The 20516-nt window shown below is 32.7% G+C and overlaps 1 protein-coding gene across 2 annotated transcripts in view; it reads left to right on the top strand.

Moving 5' to 3' along the window:
- fabp (fatty acid binding protein) overlaps window positions 1–15529 on the top strand; it is a 46522-nt gene extending 30993 nt beyond the window's left edge. For both annotated transcript variants that reach the window (XM_088240647.1, XM_088240646.1), the window contains exons 2-4: window positions 12458–12624; window positions 13954–14064; window positions 15034–15529. In XM_088240647.1, coding sequence (XP_088096773.1) covers window positions 12458–12624; window positions 13954–14064; window positions 15034–15084 — 329 coding nt within the window. In that variant the 3' untranslated portion in view covers window positions 15085–15529. The remainder of the gene's footprint in view (window positions 1–12457; window positions 12625–13953; window positions 14065–15033) is intronic.
- Window positions 15530–20516: the final 4987 nt, after the last annotated feature.

Below are 20516 nucleotides of genomic sequence, written 5' to 3'. Positions count from 1 at the left end.
ATTTTTCTGTTATAAACAATTTATTAAAATAATACACATCAAATTTCCATTGTCTGTTGATTTTATTTGCAATCTTCTTTTTTTTCGATGGTTAAAACTCTAGGAAATTCAAAGACAATAAAATTTTTACTGTCATATATTGGCGAGCTCACACGCTATACATAGCCCAATTACTCTTATCAAATGACCCTTTACTTGTCTACTCTCTTGTGTCAATCAATATTTCTGGGTGCGCAATAAAATTTTAGAGAAAACAAAAAAAAACTTTTTTTTTACCTCACATTTGTGTTATAATTATATTTTTTCCCATCGTGCAACACTACGCGACGGCATAAAAAATGCGCGCGGTGAAAGTGAGGCATGGTGAGGGGATTATTGAAGTTTTTCATCTCCGCGATAGCGTTTCGCCATAATTGACCGTTATAATTGTGTTGTAAACATAAATGACAATTCTCGTTTAATTATCAGTACTATTTTGTTAGCCGGTATCCACTTTCTCTGCAAAAATTAATAATTGGAGTCCCGCACGCTGAGCGCCATGATGCACCCACTTTGCTGGCAGGATTACTGCAAGCATCGTGAATACAAACCGCTTTCTATAATATCCGATACATTTTCTACAATATCTACAATTACGGCTCATTTCGCATTTCTTCGTTAGAAATATCTAAGGCGTTTACTTCTATCGAGACAAACCCGGTTGGTAGAATCGCGTACACTTAATTCCATTTCGTCACAACTAATTAATTACCGATTCAGTTTCAATATTTATTTATTTATACTTTTACATTGTTTGTATTCTTTTTTTTATACAAAATAATGTTCCCTCATTGGGGTGTCCCGTGCCGAGGGGAACATTTTACAAAATGTGAAACATGCCTAATATTAGCTATTTAACAAAGTTAACATAATAATAACAATAAAAAAACGTAATTAATCTAAATAACCTAATTATCATTAACATAATAAACAATAAAAAAACTAAAATATTCATAAAAAACAGAACCAATTTATATAGACCAATAGAACAAATTTCATAAACAGTACACACATTTTACCTATTTGACTTGATCCACTCATCGATCCGTGTGCAACCCACCTCCACTTTCTATTTCTTAATAGCAATTTTATATTGTGAGAACTTACTAATTGTCCTTATGGACAATGGAAGTAGATTGTACACTTTAACCGAGTAGTAGGCCAATCCTCTTTGACCGAAAATTGTATTAATTTCAAGTTATTTTTGCAGCATCAGGGTGGAGTATCTAGTAACTCTTGTATTTGTAACGGAAGGTAGAGAATAATGTTTACGTGCGTATAGTAATAAAGCTTTTACGTAAAGTTGTTTTATATTAATATAATGATAATACTAATCCATACAAACTTACCTGTAATATTTTCATAGACAAAACAGAATATTACTTAGACAGTTATCCTTTATTCGTCCATAAGAATTAATAAACCAAAAATAAATCATAAACATTGAAAATAAAAAACCCAAAAAAGTAAAGACATTAAAATTTCAATTAGATAGAATGTGCTTGTGTTTTGTTTATAATGTGGAAAAAAATGCATATGTTATCTAGGGCAATAAAAATTATTGTAACATCCCTTTCTTAAATACGTCTGTTATTCAAATGTCTTATTTATATTTTTTAAATTCCCCCTTAGCCTAAATCATGGTCATGGGTCTATTTTAGAAAGAAAAATCTCGATGTTGGTCAAAAAGCTTACTTTAAAATAGTTTCATACCATTTGGTCCGTAAACTTATTCTGGGACCATACGATTATTAAGATATTAGATGCCTAATATGAGGAAGTGCTGAAAATCAAAAACAAACAAATAATTCATCCCGCCGTTTCCCCTTAGGGGTAGGCAGAGAGGATAGAACGTCATATGTTTGATGAGGCAAATGTTTATTTTTGTAAATTTATTGATAGTTTTAAGTTGCCAGAATTTCACTCGTCCATGCAATTTGTAGCTGCTAGACGATTAGTAATCTAGCTTCAATAGGTAAATGTAATTAACTATCAAATATCCAAATTTAGTAAATGAGGTCTAGAATTCCAGCCCCGTCCATGCGCTCAGTAGCTGCAAGACTTGTTGTAATCTAACTTCTATTTTGATAAATTTGTTTTTAATTTAATTCTTTTAAATATCACTAAATCTCCAAACTTTATTGTCAAATAAAAAATGTAAATAGGGGCTAGATTTCTTATTGTCTATGCGTTCTGTAGCTGCAAGACGTGCTGTAATCTAGCTCCTGTATATCATATTTGGAGACTAGTAACAAGAATCCCAACCGTCCATGCGCTCTGTAGCTGCAAGACGTGGTGAGATATTTATTTATTGTACAGAGTCCTTGAGGTGATTTTCACAAAAACGGCGCTACATAAATTATCCAAATATATATATATATTTAAAAATTATATAAAGTGTCTTTTTAATTAAATTAAAACTATTATGATGGTTTTGCACACATTAGGTATTTTAGATTTTCAAAAGTATTATTATTATTGTGGATTATTTAATTTAATTCTTCTTTGCCTTTCTTAATTCATTTGATAATGTGTTTTTATATGACTTTTTGATAGTTTCTGAAGCATTTCTATTTTTTTGCATTCTATACAATTTGTTTTTATATTGATCATTTCCATTATATCTGGAGTTAACCAGCCTCCATTATTATCCCTCTCAAACGAAATTTTTCACTTTATTAATTTTTTCAAATAAATAATAATTTCTATAAATAATTATAAATAATTTCTATTAATTTTTTTAATTTATGGCGTCTTTTTTTAACCTTCTTATTTGTTCATTAACTACATTCCTGAAAAAGTTATTATTTCTTACAACATTAATATATGTCATTTCGAAAAATGTGTGCACCTATCTCATATAGACTAGGATTTAATGTATCTAAATAAAATATTTCTATAAATAAACAATATTTGTTAATTATTATTAAGTTATCAACCAGATTTTGACAACCTAAGGCCTATAATTTGCTTGTACGAAAACAAATAAAGTTCGGCGGGTAAGTTTGCCCCCTTGTTTTTAGATGAATATTTTATTTAAATTAATTGCAACAGAGAGGGAAAACATTATTGAGAAGGGAATATGGAAGTCTAGGCATTTACAGCGCTTATGACCTGTCAATGGCTGGTTTAAGTGGCCACTTTACACACTGTGTAACATTCACCATTCTGCCCGTGTTGAAACATCCACCCTTCCTCAACTCTTCCATCTGTTGACTTTTGTGTTCCCTTCTCAATAATGTTTTCCCTCTCTGTTGCAATTAATTTAAATATGAATAACTCCCTAGGGAGGAAATCCAGCCAGTCTGCAAGCATTTGGACATACTCAAACATTGTCGAATATTTTATTAGTTAGCCGTTGAAAATAATATGTTCAAACGACAATTTTGCCCTTAAATTAATAATTCAATAAATTAGTTCTTAGACAATAACGCCTTATGAGCTACAATTCAACAAATAATATTTGCTGGCAAACATGGACGAACATGAAGGTAATTTTTTTCGCCATCAAAATTTTAAATTGCTCGTAATCGCATTTAACTCTAACCCAATTCAATGATTACCTAGGTCATTCTTAGAAATTAAAAAGTAAAGCATAGCTTACATTTTTTCGAGAAAATCAACATAATTGTAAAAAAGCGGGCGAAATTGGACGGTTTTGCGGTAGCAAAAATGATGAATACATTCTGCGTCTGGTGGTCCAGCGCAGTAATCATTATAAGAGTATACCGTACAGTGTACAATGGCCGATCCGATGGCGACTATTGACTTTTGATCTGTACTCTGCCCCTAATACTAGACTATTAGAGGTACTTAAATATCTCCTGCGCATTCACTGGGACAGTGTAATATTATTATCTTCTGTCAATGTCAATACTCAATACTCTATACTCTATACCCAATACCCAGACTGTAGCTGTAGCTTAACGTTTCTATCGGCGACAATTTTTCCCGATAAATATATTTACATCATTTGTTTAAAGTAACCATTGACATATTAAAACATAGACGCCCCCTATACAGGAAAATATTTTTAAAAGCTGTGTTACGAAAACGTACCCATAATAGGGAAATTTCACATACTACGAATACCGATAAAAATATATTAAATGGATTTTGAATAATAAGTTGTATTTTCAAAATCAATATGGATATTGCGGAAAAATGTTTTCATACATAAATGTAAAAAAGAAATTTAACAAAAATACGTGACTAGAAACATGGAACAAATAAACATGAATCATGACGTATTAGGGGCGTGGCCAATGCGGGAATTTTGCGGGAATTCAAAATTACAATTAAAATATATATATATATATTGGTCAGTATTTCATAGACCTTTATTGCTTAAAAAATGTAAAAAAATAAATAATATATATATTTCCCTATTACTAAGATTGTTTATTTATACCAGGGCTGGTATTCTGAACGCAATTATAGCGCGGTATAGCGCGTTTTTACGTATTAAATACGCGTTATAGCGCGCTGTAAATGTATTTAGAATACCAGCCCCGAGCTGCATTCGACGATAAAGCAAATGCTACCAAAAATTGGAGGGTACTCATTTTTGGTATATAAAAGAGTTTGTATTGTAAAGTTTTTAGTGGATCCCAATCAGAGTCTTTCCTTAAATTCCTTATAATTTCGACCCATTCGTTTCTTTTCATTGGATTTTAGGGAACGCAACAATAATATTAACCCACGTTGATTATATTTTTGAAACGTATTCCTATCAGTGCATTTCTGTAACTAAGAAGAACTTCGCGTCCAAAATCACTCGCAAACGAGTGGAGGCGTATAATAAAAAAAAAAAAAGAAGAACTTCGCAATTGCGCCGCTAGGCGTAGTTGACGTTCACAAAAAAATATATACATTTGAATATTAATTGTTTTAAGCCGGTTTAATTGGTTCAGCCGCAAGAATCTCTCCCACATGATAAAGGTTTCAGCTCTTTTACTTCACAAAAGTCATCAGATGGAAGAGTTGAGGAAATGTGGATGTTTGAACACAGGCAGAATGGTAAATGTTACACAGTGTGTAAAGTGGCCACTTAAACCAGACAACGCAAGATCATAAGTCCTATAAATGCTTAGACTTCCATATTCCCTTCTCAAAAACGTTTCCCGCTCCGTTGCAACAAATTTAGATATAAATAACTCACTAGGAAGTAAATCCAGCCAGTCTGCAAACATTTAGACATACTCAAAACATTGTTGTATTTACAACTCGTTGAAAGTGGCCCCAAAACTGAAATATTCGAGTAAATCGTAAGGACGCAAATTTGATTTTTTCAATTCAATTCATTTATTGAAAAAAAACATTTACATTACACACATGCATTCAATACGTACATACTATAAAAAAGAAACAGATACATGAAAGAGACTCGTGTCAAAGTAGTAGTAGGAGAATCCTGCTCCGTAAAACCCCTTCGGATACATGGAACAGATAAACATCCAGAGCGATGTTGTTCAGCGTAGCGATAGCCCTTCCAACGGCAGGGTGGTCTTGTATATCGGAATATGAAATAATCTATGCTGACGCTGTCTTAGAAAATTATCAGAAACTTGCAAACCAATGCTCGTCACAACCGCAGGATTATCGACCATACCGCGCAATAATCGATAAAAATGTGTAGTCAAATAAACATTCCTTCTAGTCTCTAAACTGTTGTAGCCGAGCATACCCTGGAGAAACTCAGTCGGGTAGAGCCGAGGATAATACCCCCACTCTCTCATGTAGAGATATCTCAGAAACTTCTTTTCGATTTTCTCTATCATAAGAGAGTACTTCAGTTCATGTGGCCTTTAAATCATCGAGCCACTCTCAAGACTACATCGCACCGAGGAGTTGTGAAGAGTTCTCAGTACGCGGGTATTTTAAAACCCTGGCAGTACACAGAACGAATCCTAACATGTTCAATGCATTGCCACTGATTGTCTCTATGTGTTCATGAAATTTCAGGGTGCTCACAAATCTAACGCCATATATATATTTAAAATAAATTACGTTTTGTTAAAACGTACAACACGTAATACTTTGTATAAACAGTCAAATAAAAAACATATATATTTAGGAGTGCACTTTGGCCCACTATTGTAGACATATTTCGTACAAATAGGTAATGAACAGTAACATTATGATGTTTCTAGTTTTTTCCCAATAAGTAGGCAGACTACGAATAAGCATTGTATGTTAAATTGGCCTACGTACGTCACAAATTACAACACAATATTTGTATGAATATTTTAGCGGCTTCTCATAAAAACGGGCTTTCATTATTATTAAAAATAATTTGCATACACCTTGTTGATTTAAAAACATATTGGTTTTAACGCTAGCGTTTAAAAATAAATCCCGCTTATTTTTTATCTTTGCTGTTACTGTAATTTTTCAAATTTACATCAGTCTGATTTGATAATAATTTTATTAAATTAAATAAAAATAAATTATTATAGTAGAACACAGCTATAGTTTCGGGAGAGCATTCCTCTCATCCGAGCGCGACGGGTGATACAAAATGTAAAGATCACCTTACATTCTATGTTACAAAAATGATCTAGATACGCTGCAATGAAGAAGTTGTTTTTTCAATAAATATTTTTATCAGTGCTATTTTTTTTTTAAGTTTTGTGATTTTGAAATTACTCCGCCTGTGACGTCACAAGTTCTCGGTGAGTTCTGCTGATTGGTGGGTTGGCTTCCCGTAAACCGGAAATCTATCATCGGTGCATTCCGAAGAACTAGTGACGTCGTTCAAAGTAGTTAGTTTTCATTGGAATAATTTTTTGGCACATTTTCGAGAAACTTCGCCGTACAATGCTCTGATTTTTACCGCGCGTAAGAACACAGTTTTGAAATATTTTAAAAATAGTAATTGTAAGCAATTGAATCAACATTATTCGTACAAATTAAAATAAAATTAATAGGGACAAAGCAAGGAGATAGTGGGAAGGAAAAATAAGGAAATTGATGAGGTGAGGGGGGATGAATGAAGGGAAATAAAAAAGGAAAATTGCGTTCAATTTGATGACGAAAAATATAGAGCAAAAAATCCAAAACGTCTATTCTCCGTTATTCTGAATCGAGTTTGTTAGTTCTTTTGTATACCTATTATATAGTCTAGTCTAGACTATTAAAAGATATCTTGACTATTAAAAGATATCTGGACTATTAAAAGATATCTAGGCTATTAAAAGACAAATAAATCTAGAATATTTATAAACATATATTATATTTTCGATGCAACCGGCCCTTACATTATTATTGAACAATAAATAGTTGTTACAGTCCATATTCCATACGGCCATAATGTCGAGATTAAAAGAAATGTCTTTTATCAGTTCAGTAATCGACTTATTAGCGAACGCGAACACATGCTGAATTATGGATTTAGCTCAAATCTGATAACTGAAAATAAGATTTATTTATCGTCCGTAATGTTTAGCCTAGAGATTATGGTTTAGTCGACATAAAAATACAATCAATATTTGTAAGATAGAAAAGAATCTATAAATAGGACAAAACGGACATAACTAATGTTAATACTTAATACATATCGCACCTTTAGGACGAAAACGACTTAACTCAAAAAATCAAGTTTTTGGGAAATTGCAAAACAAGAATGTAAATTGTGACATCTTCGTATTATTTTGTCGGTTGTTTCGTATTTTTCGAAGTATGCGCCAAAGTTTGAGTTAGAAATTACACCGAAGGCTTTCAGCTATGAATCTATAAAAAAAACGTAATAAAAATAAATTATTATAAGTTTATTTATATGAGACATTCATTTAATGAGTTTGATTAAAAAAACAAACAAAGGCACTTTGATAAATAAGATAATGAGATAATTGTTATTAGGTCAGATCAGGTCACCAAACACATGTTTTTATTTATTCACGAAATGACATAAACGTAAAGATTATCGATAATTTAAATAATTAAATGACATTAACTTGAATAAGTCACCCAGATTATCGGTAAGTCGTAACGAAACAATCATAAAGCCAAATAGTGGTTTTAATATATTTTAAAAATAAAGTCAACATGCCATTTGTATCGGAATAAAATTGACTCAACCGGCTTTCGGTCTCTATATGTTTGTCTGCGTTGCGTCCTTCACAAGCAATGTAAACACAACATTAATTGTGTCGCTTCCTAACTGACACGGAATCTAAATTCTCCGAGTAATAAAGATACCGATGTACCGACGGTTTTGTTCTATTCCCATTCGAAGGTTGCGTTTTTTGAAATGTAGAAAGATGGATAATGTTCATTGAAGTCGTTTTATGATCTTGACTTATTTTGAGCTTTTTTTGAGTTAAGTCGTTTTCGTCCTAAAATTACGATAAATATAATATGCTTGTCATTAAACTAGTTTAAAGATAACATTACACATTCTGTAACATAATTTGCTCTGCCTATTTTCGAATATCTATATTTCTTCAATTTATCCCCTCTCAAAGAGATTCTTCATCTTTGTTTAAATATTAAATGGTGTATTTTTTGGTTCCGTACCTCGTACTTTTATAAAAAAAATAATTAACACTTGTCTGCCATATTTTTGTTGAAATATTTACATAGCAGAAATATTGATATACCGGTTCAAAACAAATACAGCGAAATGGCGTATTTTGTCAATAATAATTCTGCAGCAAAATGGTTGATAAATGCAAAAGAATTTCTAGTTTTTTTTTCAGTTATAACCTTTAGACTGAAAAAAAACAAAGAACAATGCTGGAATTATGCATAATTACAAACGGATATGATAGTAATATTTAATACTGATATATTACAACAGAGATGAAGAACTATTTTTAGAAAGGAATATAGAAGTCTAGGCATTTACTTTACCTGTCATTGCCTGGTTTAAGTGGGCACTTTTAAGTATTTGTTAGATTTGGTCATGCCATGTCTTTCTCGGTCTTCCTCGTTTTCTGCATCCATCAACATTCACATTGTAAATTCTTTTAACTATTCTTTCGCAGTTCATTCGCTCTATATGTCCAAACCAATGCAGAATTAATTTCGCCGATAACACACGAATCTCGCCATTTGTCTATCGTACTTCTTTTTGCCACACATTCGGCTGAGAGATCTCATTTCGACAACATTTAGCCTGCTTTCATCCTTGTTTTTCCAATTCCAAACCTCACTCCCATTAATCAGGGTCGGCACCAAGACTCCATTGTGAACTGCTAATTTCGCCTCCGGCACACCTATCGTGCATAGTTTTGCCACCCATTCGCCTGAGAGATCTCATTTCGACAACATTTAGCCTTCTTTCATCTTTGTTTTTCCAATTCTATACCTCGCTCCCATCCCAAGGTGGATTTAAGTGCGCCGTTCACTCTGTTCCCGATGCTCACCCTCCTTTCGATATCTGTCTCGGCCATTCCATCCCTAGTAAACACACTTCCCGGATACACAAATATTGTGTTATTATTTTTTCATAAATTTCAAATAAAAATTGAAATGATTTTTCATTACAATTACAAAATTATATTGAAAAAAATATGCTTACCTCAATTATGCTCATCTTAAATATCGGATGTAGGCTGCACCGCACAAACACTTTGCTTGGAGTTAGATAATATACTGATCCACTCCTCGCTTTGTCTCCAAACAACTGGTTTCTAATGTCATAAGCCATTATTTACTTGCAAAATATCTCACCTTCAATACTCCCATCAAATATTTATTTATTAATTAAATAATATGTTGGATCTCTCACCAAATCTACGACTTCCTTACGAGTAAAGATCAATAACTTTATTTTGCGCAGTACTATAATAAACAATCAGAGTGACATACAGTCAACCCACCTATAACCCGATTAATTCGTACCCTATTATTCAATCAAATCTATTTTATTCTTTTATCTATATGTACATATATTACAAAATAAAAATATATTAATTCATACTAACGATGTAATAACTTATGTGTACATATAAGTTATTAATTAAAAATACTTGGTACACTTCCACATATTTGTTTGACCAATTAGCCCTTTCGCGTTCTAAGGGGCATCTTCAGACTGGTCTTCATACAAATACAAATGATAAAAAAAATACAACAAAATTAACTACACACAAATATATAAAAATAACACGTAGGTTGTAATATCTCGAGAATATGTTAAAAAAATAAGAGAATCTTGTATTGAAAAACTCCCCCAGGGACGTGAAAAATATTAATGTCCAATGCAATATTGTTCAACATAGAGGTTGCTCTGTCAACAGCCATAACTTGGCACGTTGGTCCCGTTTATTAGACTGGGAACAGTCTATTTATTTCAGACTGTTTTAAAAACTAGGTATATATGTACATCTATATTATTTATAATACAAAACGCACAATGAAAATAACAAAAACCTAGCATAAGCTATACACTTGTGGAGCGGTTGATTCAATATTGAGGCGAATGAGACAATCCATTTTACTTCTACCTAGCTCCACTATCCATTTTTTTATAGCCTTTTTAAACATTTTCTCGCTACTAACTGTTTTAATAGATAGTGGAAGTAGGTTATAGATTTTAATTGAATAATACTCAAAATCCTACGTTAATTATGTTTTGTCCAAGGTATCCGGAACATAAAAGCTAATGCTCAGCATAATTTCACGATTGTCGACAATACTGCGCAACAATCAAAAGAAATGCGTAGTTAAATACGCATCACTTCTGGTCTTTAAACTGTTGCAACCGAGCGCAACCTGGAGAAATTCAATGGAATAAAGTCATAGATAATATCTGCACTCCCTCGTGTAGAGAAATTGAAGAAATTTCTTCTGAACCCTCTCCACCACAAGAGAGTAATTTAACTCGCATGGTCCCCAAATCATCGAGCCACTCGAATTGTAAAGGATTCTCAATACTCGTGTACTACCGAAAACCCTAGCAGTACGCAGGATGAATCCTAGCACCTACTACATTCTGTTTCGATCTGATCATGAGATGTCAAGGAACTCATAAAAGTAATCTTCAAAGTCGAAAAAGAAGCTTGTATGGAAACCGCACTATAAGAAACCCTGAATGAATAATAATCAAATTATTCGAACCGCCTTATATACGAGTAGAAACCATGTTAAGTGAATTTCAGAAATACTGACATTGTTCACAAATCAGACTGGTTATAAATATACAAACATAATGCAAATGGCAATGAATATTTGTAATTTTACATTTTTTAGTGTAGGTTTATTAAATAAGATAAATATTTTATATAATAAAATTATAAACTAAATGGTGGATGTGTAATGTCACCATGATTGTTTATTCTATACATGGACAACTGTATGAAAGAGATAAAATGTATGGGCATTGGAGTAAAAATGGATCATTTTTCAGTAAGCTGCTTGTTGTATGCTGATGATGCAGTTCTGTTAGCAAGCAGCAAGGCTGATTTGCAGCAAATAGTCTCTAGACTCTAGAACGTATGATGTATGCCTGGAGAGCGAATTGGTGATGAACGAAAGTAAGTCAAAAGTGATGGTATTTGAAAGGGGAGGTGAGGTTACTAGCTGCATCATACATGTTTTTTTAAAATTTATATATATTTTTTTATACAGAATAAAACTTCATCATAAAAAGGTAATCTCCAATAATGTCACGATAATATTGTATGACTTAGAGTTTTTTGTTATAATACTCGTAATTATTGCATTGTGGTGATAAACCGACCGCTGTCATATAACTCTTATCGAATAATTTATTATTTTTATCAAAGTGTACTAAAAATTGAACAATCGTTTTTATCAAACCAATTGACTTAAAATATAATTTCTATACCTCGTGGATTTACTGAAATATTAAAGTTTAAATGCAAGCTGAATAGATATTTGTGTATTTTGATGAAATTACTCTTGTTTACAATGTTCACTTTTCTATGTCGAGATGTACCCGTCTCTTCGTCAAGACACCAATTTAAATTTGAAAGGTTGTTTGATTATTGATCAAAGGAACAATTTTTTTTAAAGCTTTCGTAATGTGAAATGTTTCCATTTTATTTACTTTTCACCCTTTATTCTTTTTTTAAGAGACGGGTACGTCTCAAAACCGGTAGACATAGAAAGTTTGGTAAGAGGTTAAATACAAATATTTAATACTATTTTGTAAAATGTTGGACCACAAAGTTAATAATGCTTTAAATATAATAAGATTTGGAAATAGCTTAGTTTAAAAAAAATATGTCATATTTTTTTCACACCTGAATTTAAATCCGGGACAATTTAAATCTCATTGACTTCGTCTAAAAATTAGTTAAATTATTTCACGAATGGTGTCGCACCTTTTATAAGTCATTGATTTGATGAAAAATCAATAAAATATTTTGCCTGCACACATATTGCTTCAACTGCGCATATTATTATGGATTTTAAAACATGCAGGCGTCAATGTGCATAATGTTTGCAGGTGTCGGCCTGGTGACTCGGAAGATGGGAAACACCGTCTCTCCGGTTTGTGAACTTAAGAAGGAGGGAGATACGTACACCTTCTCTTCTAACTCTACCCTCAAGAGCACCGTCATCAGCTTCAAGCTCGGAGAGGAGTTCGACGAGGAAACTGCTGACGGCAGGAAGGTTCGTTACTTTAACATTCTACCGAATAAATTGGTTGCGAGCTAATCGGGGATGCTATTATTAATCTTCTCGCGGGGGCAGAGAGTAGTTAATTTGTGAATGTTTATTTTTTACATGTGACTACACGCTTCAAATATGGCCACACTGATGATTAAATGTCAAATAAATACAAACACGTGAGATCAAACATTATGATTTTCATTTATAACATTATTGCGATCCTAACCATTTCCCAAAACACTTAATTATGTCGAATTGACCAAATATGTTCCTTTTTTGCGTAGTCGCATGTAAAAAATAAATCTCCAAATTTATGTCTTCTCTACCCCCGCGAAATGATTCATAATGGCACTCCTGGTATAGAGTCAAAACAGTATATTTTTTTACATACATACATAACATAAATATGTGCATTATTAGATATTATAAATATATTTTTGATCTTTTTTGATTCGTCTTTAAATTGGAGTGGTGTTTAAATTGGAGTGGTGTTTAAATTAGTCTTTAAAAAAGTGGGAAGCAATTCTTAGTTATCTGATCTAATATCGGAAATAAATTTATTACATTAGTAAATGGCTTTTTTTACAACATTTAAATTAGAACATTTTGCTGACCTGTTTCTGAGCTGGGATGAAAAAATATTGAAATTCTAGTAGTATGAACAAAGTAATTTAATAAATATAGTGATTGGATTGATGATAAAAAGTTAATAATATTTTCGATGTGAAACCTTTTTTTTTTAATAAAAATTAAATACTAGGCCATTTTCGACGAGTTGTAAATAACTCACTATTAGAAAATGGAAATCGAGTTGGGGTAGAGTGGGGTTCGAACCTCGGACCTCTGATTCGTGAGTCCGTAACACTAGCCGCGGGACCGCAACCCGATTATTATATACAGGGTGTTCTTTAAACCCTGTCACATACGAAACCACAATGATTAGTATGAGCAAGAAGACATATTGACTCATTAAAAAAAAAATATATAATTAATAAAATTTACAAAAATAAAATATCAAATAAAACAACTGGTTGCTTACTTCTGCAGGGGAGAAACGAGGAGGAAGGAGGGGGAAGTCTTATACACTGTCAACCGTGCGGCCACGCCCCCCTCGCTTCTCCCCTGCAGAAGTCAGCCACCATTTGTTTTTTTAAATATATAATTTTTTTAAATTTTCTTCATTCTAAATATTTTTTTTAATATATGTCTTGCCCATACTGATCATCGTGGTTTCGGATATGACAGGATTTAAATAACACCCTGTATAGAATAGCACTATAATAATTGAAAATATACCATCTTTAGTTAATGTGTTTGTAATAATTCCAGGTGAAGGCTGTGTGCACATTGGACGGGAACAAGTTGACCCAAACGCAGAAGTCGGCCGATGGCAAAGTTACCACTATCATTCGAGAATTCACTCCCGCTGAACTTACTGCTGTAAGTATCGAACAATCAAAATATAAAAAAATTACCAGCAATATTCCATTTTTTGTGGGAATACAATACTTACTCTTAAGTTGTGTAGAAAAGTAAATAGTTAATATCTGTACCTCGGAAGCAGACGGATGCAAATCCAGAATTTGATGAAATGACATTTCGATTTTCGTATCCATTTTATGATCATGTCCATTGATTTTGAAGAAATGTAAGTCTTATAATAATGGACCAATGTATTAACATACTGAATATACAAATTAAGGTTATAAATTATGAGAAATCTCTTAAACAAAGTAGATTCTTTAGGCTTGTGTTGAATATTTGACGTTTGGATTTGCATCCGTCTGCCTCTGAGGTACAGATAATAACATATAACAACTGAGATGAAGAATGTTTTAGAGAAGGTAATATAGAAGTAGTTTAGGCATCTACAGGGCTTATGATCTGTCATTGGCTGGTTTAAGTGGCCGCTTTACACACTGTATAACATTCACCATTCTGCCCATATTTGAACATCTTTATCCCTTCGATTCTTTCATCTGTTGATGTTTGTGAAGTTAAGAGCTGAAACCTTTATTTATGGGCAGAATGGTGAGTTACAATGACAGGTCATAAGCCCTGTAGATGCCTAGACTTCTATATTACCTTCTCTAAAATGTTCTTCATCTCCGTTGTAATATGTTCATATTAACAGCTCCCAGGAAGTTGTATCCAGTCCTTGTCTACAAAAATTTGAACAAACTCAAAATATTATTGTATAGTTAATAATTCAATAAAAAAACTTTATTATGTTAATAACGATACAAATAATATTTGTAAAACAAAATAAAATCAAAGAAATAAACTCACAAATATTTAAAATGTTAATGTACATAATATGTAAAAAAATTAACAAAATAGGTGTTTTTTGCATTTAAATGTATTTATCAAAAACAGAAATAAGACTAATAAATGTATTTTTATTTCCAGATTATGAGCGTGGACGATATCACCTGTACGCGAGTTTACAAAGCGCAATAAATCATTCCTTCTAGCGACATCCGCCACAAACCATCCACTCGTCTTGTAGCTGTACTACGATACATCATCACATTATGCTATACTTCAAGGCAGCTTCGGTGAACCGACTACGCCTTATATCAGAAGACTGATAGTCTAACATCACTCGCTACGCGGTAGCGAAACTTCATCATTCAAAATCTATTTTTTATCCAATTTCAATGTAGTTAAACAAAAGTGGTCTACATTCGTATTTAATTTTGTATTGCAATTAAAATACACTGTTTTCATTTTCTTTTTTAATGCATGCGAAAAATGATTGTATATGTCGAGATACTGGTGTACTGGATTGTACATTTGGTGGTGGTTTTGTGCGATAGATGTTTACAATTACATTGTAATCTTTTATAAGCGCTTTTCTCATTTTTATTACAAGAAATATACTAAATATCAGATCTCCTGCAAATTTATGTTGTTTTATTTTCCCTTATTCTTTATATTTATTTATCTTATTATTCTGCAGATATGCTTACATTTGAATGAAGGGTACACGGCGAATCGGACTCATCAACAAATCGTCGCGTTGGGGAAACTAGGTTCTATGTAGATTCATAATTTTTTGAGACATGAAAATTTTAAATGAAGACATTATTTTGTCTAATATTTTTTATTAGTGTTGTCTTATTAAACTTAAAAATAATTAAGAATTGATTTTGTTTTTCTTCAAAAATTTTAAGCAGATAGAACCGATTTTAAATGTAAATGTAATAAAAGTTAAATGTAAAAAAACATATTTTGTTAGATAGAACCTTGTTTCCCCAAAGTGACGAAATGTGTCAGTTAATATCAAAAATGGTTAAATCCTGACTAAACAGTTTTTAGAAACAAGACTTTTCAGTAACAGATTGTCAAAATTCAATTAAATTTTGTAAAGGAAGAGATCTAGATGTTAAGAACCATTCAAATGTATTTTGTATAAATAAAATAATAAGATCTTAAACAGTATACATAATAAATAAAGGTTTATTTTGGGTTTAACCACGTCTGATATAATGAAGTGGATTTAACTAGTTTTTAAGAAATTCATTGATAAATAAAATAAAATGAAGTTTAACTAAAAAGGAAAATAAAAACACGAGCAACAAGTCATCACGCTCTCAATGTCAAATGCAAACTAGCATCCATTTTGAAAAAATGCACCCCTGCGATCAGATGTTGCTGGTTTTGAAATAAAACATGGTATGGATGTTGCCGATTTTGATATAAAATTACATTTTAAACTTATTAATGCTTTGAATCATGAAAAGGCGTGTGGTAAAGTTTTGTGTGCAATTAAGGTAAAGCAACTTTTCGCATAATTGATCATTTACAATTTAGTTTAATTAACTTTTCACTGCAGGGTCCAATCAGACCTGTTTCCGGTAGGTATAAGTTAAAATTATAATACCAGATTTCCGAAGCGTTTATAATTTCTCTTAGACCAGTTGGTCCATGTTTCCTTCTCCGAAATCTCTCCATCTCTGTTTGTAACATTAAGTATATCTTAATAACTCCATAGAGGGTTAAATCTATACAATGACGTGTCTATAAAAATTTCGACGATCTCATAATATTGTTTTCTATTTATTAAAAAAATAAATATCCCCCTTTGCAAAGTAGTGGTTGGCACATGCGCTTTCCGTGCTGGTAAGTTCCAGGTTCAGCTCCTTAAAGTCAACATGAAATATTGATTAAAAAGTTTTCTATTCTGCAATATAATGCTATTTTCCCTGGGCCCGCACGTATGAAGTGTAAGATTAATAACCTTACCTTCGTGTAACAGATGATCTTAGTGTACCAATTCAGTGCCCTATGCAGCATCTAATGCAGGTAAGGAAATTATCAAAAAGATACATTTTGTCTCTCTAGTGACATCTATTTAGAAAAAGTAACACTAAATCATGAGCATTCTAATCATTCATAGATGTCAGTAATTAAATAAATTAGTTTCTTTAATCATCAATAGATGTCAGTATTTATTTAAATGTCATTATTATACCTACTCGACAATAGAGGTCAGCACTATTTATATTTAATCTTTGTTTTTTAGAGACATCTATGAAAAAATATTTAAATTAAATTGCTTTTACTAGTCATCCAAAGATATCAGTAATAAAATTAGTTCATCTACTTATTAAAAGATGGCAGCATGGTACTTAGTTTTGCTACTTAACGACAGATGGTGGTAAAACAAACTTTCCGTTTCTGACAAAAGAATTCTTTTTGGAGGTACTTGAAAATCTAAAAATATTTATAAAACAATCGGGCAAATACAAAACAAACCATCACGCCAATTTCCCGTAGGGGTAGGCAGAGAGGATAGAACGCCATATCACTCTATCTTTGCAAACAGTCCTCGCTTCCTCCACATTCATATATTTTCTCATGCACGCACGCCGATTTTTCCTACTTTTGACATGTCCATCTTGAAGTATTTGATGGACTTGATTGTGCCATGTCTTTCTCGGCCTTCCTCGTTTTCTGCATCCATCAACATTCGCATCGTAGATCCTTTTAGCCGTTTTTTCGTTGTCCATTCGCTATACATGTGCAAACCCACGCAGCACCCCTTTCTTGATTCTGTCGATAATGCATATCTCAGCTTTACACAGTTCACGGATCTCGACATTTGTGGCACCTATCATGAATATCATAAAAACAGAAAAGGATAATTAAAATTTTGTTTATTTGTCCCACCCAGAAGGAACTAGATAAACAAAAGTATATTGAATATTATAAAACGCTGTTTAATGCTTGGCGAGTTCACTTAAAATTCTTGAGAACGTGTAATATTGATTTTAAAGGTTGTTTACTCCAATATTAAATTGTTCCTGGACTAGCACCTGAAGCGTAAGACAGATCACCTTAACTTCATGTAGCATATTATTTAAATATGCTCCATTTGGTTTACCAATGGAGTGATGATGAGAATAAATTGTAACGTTGGACGAGGATGACCAAGAAAGACGTGGCATGATCAGATGAACCAAAATCTCAAGCTCGGTCATGTCAAAATTAGACAACCGAAAGGCATGCATGGCGCATGGCGCATGAGCATGACACGATGTACTCGCATGATGGGAAAAAAGCGGGATAGACGTGCGTGGTGGGTCCTCCTCTTTGCCTCCCTCTGCGTGGCAATAGCGCGATGATAGTAGTAGAAATAAATGAAGGATTATTAAAATTCGCGAATGAACTGGTATTGTGCTGATTTATACGATGTGACGCGGCCATTCACTAAGAAATCTGTGCTGAATCTGATGAAAATTCCAGTCTCGTAGTATAATTCTACGCGCAATGAACGGTATCGGAATGTACAGTTACCGTCAAACCGGCTTCTCCGATACGTTCGTGTTATTTTGTTATTGTTGCATATTGTTCAATAGACGGTCGGCAGGACGGCACCGGCGGCAGGTGTGGTCTGCTCTCTGCGCGACTGAAATATCCACGCGAATAATAACATCCACGATTAATTATACACGTCAGCTCTTTGTAGCTGAATTTGTTGTGAAGAACAAGCGATCTTGTATGGCGTTTAGTTCGGTGAAAGGCATGGTCGTGATTACATTATCGCTAGCCCGAAGCGACAGGGAGATATCTCCGAAGAATATGTATTGAGATAATCGGACTACGAGGTGTGCAAAGGGCTGACTGAATTAAATTATTTGAAGTAGATTATGCATACTATATTTTCAAATAAGTTGACGGATTTATAAGGGCCGATGTCGTAAATTGTCAATAAGTTAAAATTACCATTTTGGAGCGTTATAATAAACTGTTTGACATCTTTAACGGCTTCCGTGGTGTAGTAATTAAGACGCTTGGCTCACGTTGAAGGTTCCGGGTTCGACTCTAGATGAGAACCAAAAAAATACAAATGTGTTTTTTCTCGAGCCTAGACACTGTGGAGAAATGCCATATTGTGATTCCCGATGAGAACACAAAAAATATACACGTGTTTTTCCTGAAGCCTGGTTATTCTGTGCCGCAATTCCCCACTGTAATTGGGCCTTCTGGCCTGTTGTGGTGCAAATAAAAATTAAATATTAATATAAAACGTTAACACGCATGTATGTGTGTGTAAAATTGTTCAATAAAATGTTTTTTAATTGAAAGGAAAAATAATAAATCTCACATTGGCTCTTTTAGATTTAAGCCACAGATTGAATTATTTGAAGATATTAATATATGTACGTGTATCTCAAAATGGGAAATTTCGGGTGTATCTCACTGCTGCTGTGAGCCAGCAATATGCTCACGACTAATCTTGTAAGTCGATTAAAAGATTAAATAACTTCATTATTTCGGTAAAATTAACGATGATTTTTTGCATTAACAGTTTACAAAATGCGCGATACGATTATTTAATCGTTTTAGCGAAATTATTTTTAGTTAATACCTTTATGTTAATTGAAACAACTGGAACAATAAAAAAGCTATGTAGATGCTCTGCAATAATTATATCCTGATTAAAATTAGGTACTGATGATGAAAATTACTAACTCCTAAAGTAAAAGATGCGATAATTCCTAATTTACTTTTTAAATTGAGATACCAACATGATATAAAATAATATGTAAACCGGGTTGTGGTCCGCGGTCCCGTGGCTAGTATCGCGGATTCACAGATCAAAGGTCCGAGGTTCGAACCCCATTCTGCCTCAACTTGATTCCCATTTTTTAATAGTGAGTTATTTGAGACTCGTTGAAAATGGCCCCCTAAATAAAAGTATTGTGGTAAATCATAAAAAAGCAAATATTTCTTCCTAAAAAAAAATACGTCTGTGACATTTTATTCAAAATTATTATTTATTCGAGTAAATAAATGGCAACATTCTAAATAATCCGCGTGAAATAATAAATACATGGTTTTGTCGAATGAGGGAGCTCAGTGCGGTTTTTTTTTTTAATAGACTCTCAAACTAAGCCAAAACTTTAAAAAAAATGTGTGTCGTATGTCGCATTATGAGCGCTACGATTTTTTAAATATTTTTGTGATTTTAAAACTACTCCGCGTGTGATGTCACAAGTTTTCTTCGGTGAGTTCTGCTGATTGGAATTAGTTTTGGAAATCGATCACAACACTCCGTCATTGGTTGATTCGGAAAAACTAGTGACGTCGTTCAAAGTAGTTTGTTTTTATGAAAAATATATTTATTTTTTTTTAAAACTTCGCCGTTAAACAAAGTGCTCTAATATTTACCGCGCGTAAGAAAACATTTTTCAAATAATATTTCCCGTAGCACTGAACTTGTTCAATAAAAATATAGCTCAAAAAATAAATTTAAAACGAGTCGAATATGTAATCAAACGATACATGTTTTATTTTACTTAACTTAATTATTTAAAATGACGAGTTAAATCGAGTAGATATAATAAAATAAGAATATTGGGGTCAGCAGCGCGAGCATTTAT

This window comes from Micrasema longulum, unplaced genomic scaffold (assembly GCF_059751315.1).
Source record: "Micrasema longulum isolate JH-2025_06_02 unplaced genomic scaffold, ASM5975131v1 h1tg002545l, whole genome shotgun sequence".
NCBI lineage: Eukaryota > Metazoa > Arthropoda > Insecta > Trichoptera > Brachycentridae > Micrasema > Micrasema longulum.
Note: the sequence above shows the minus strand (reverse complement) of the source record. Positions and strands in the feature narration are given on the sequence as shown.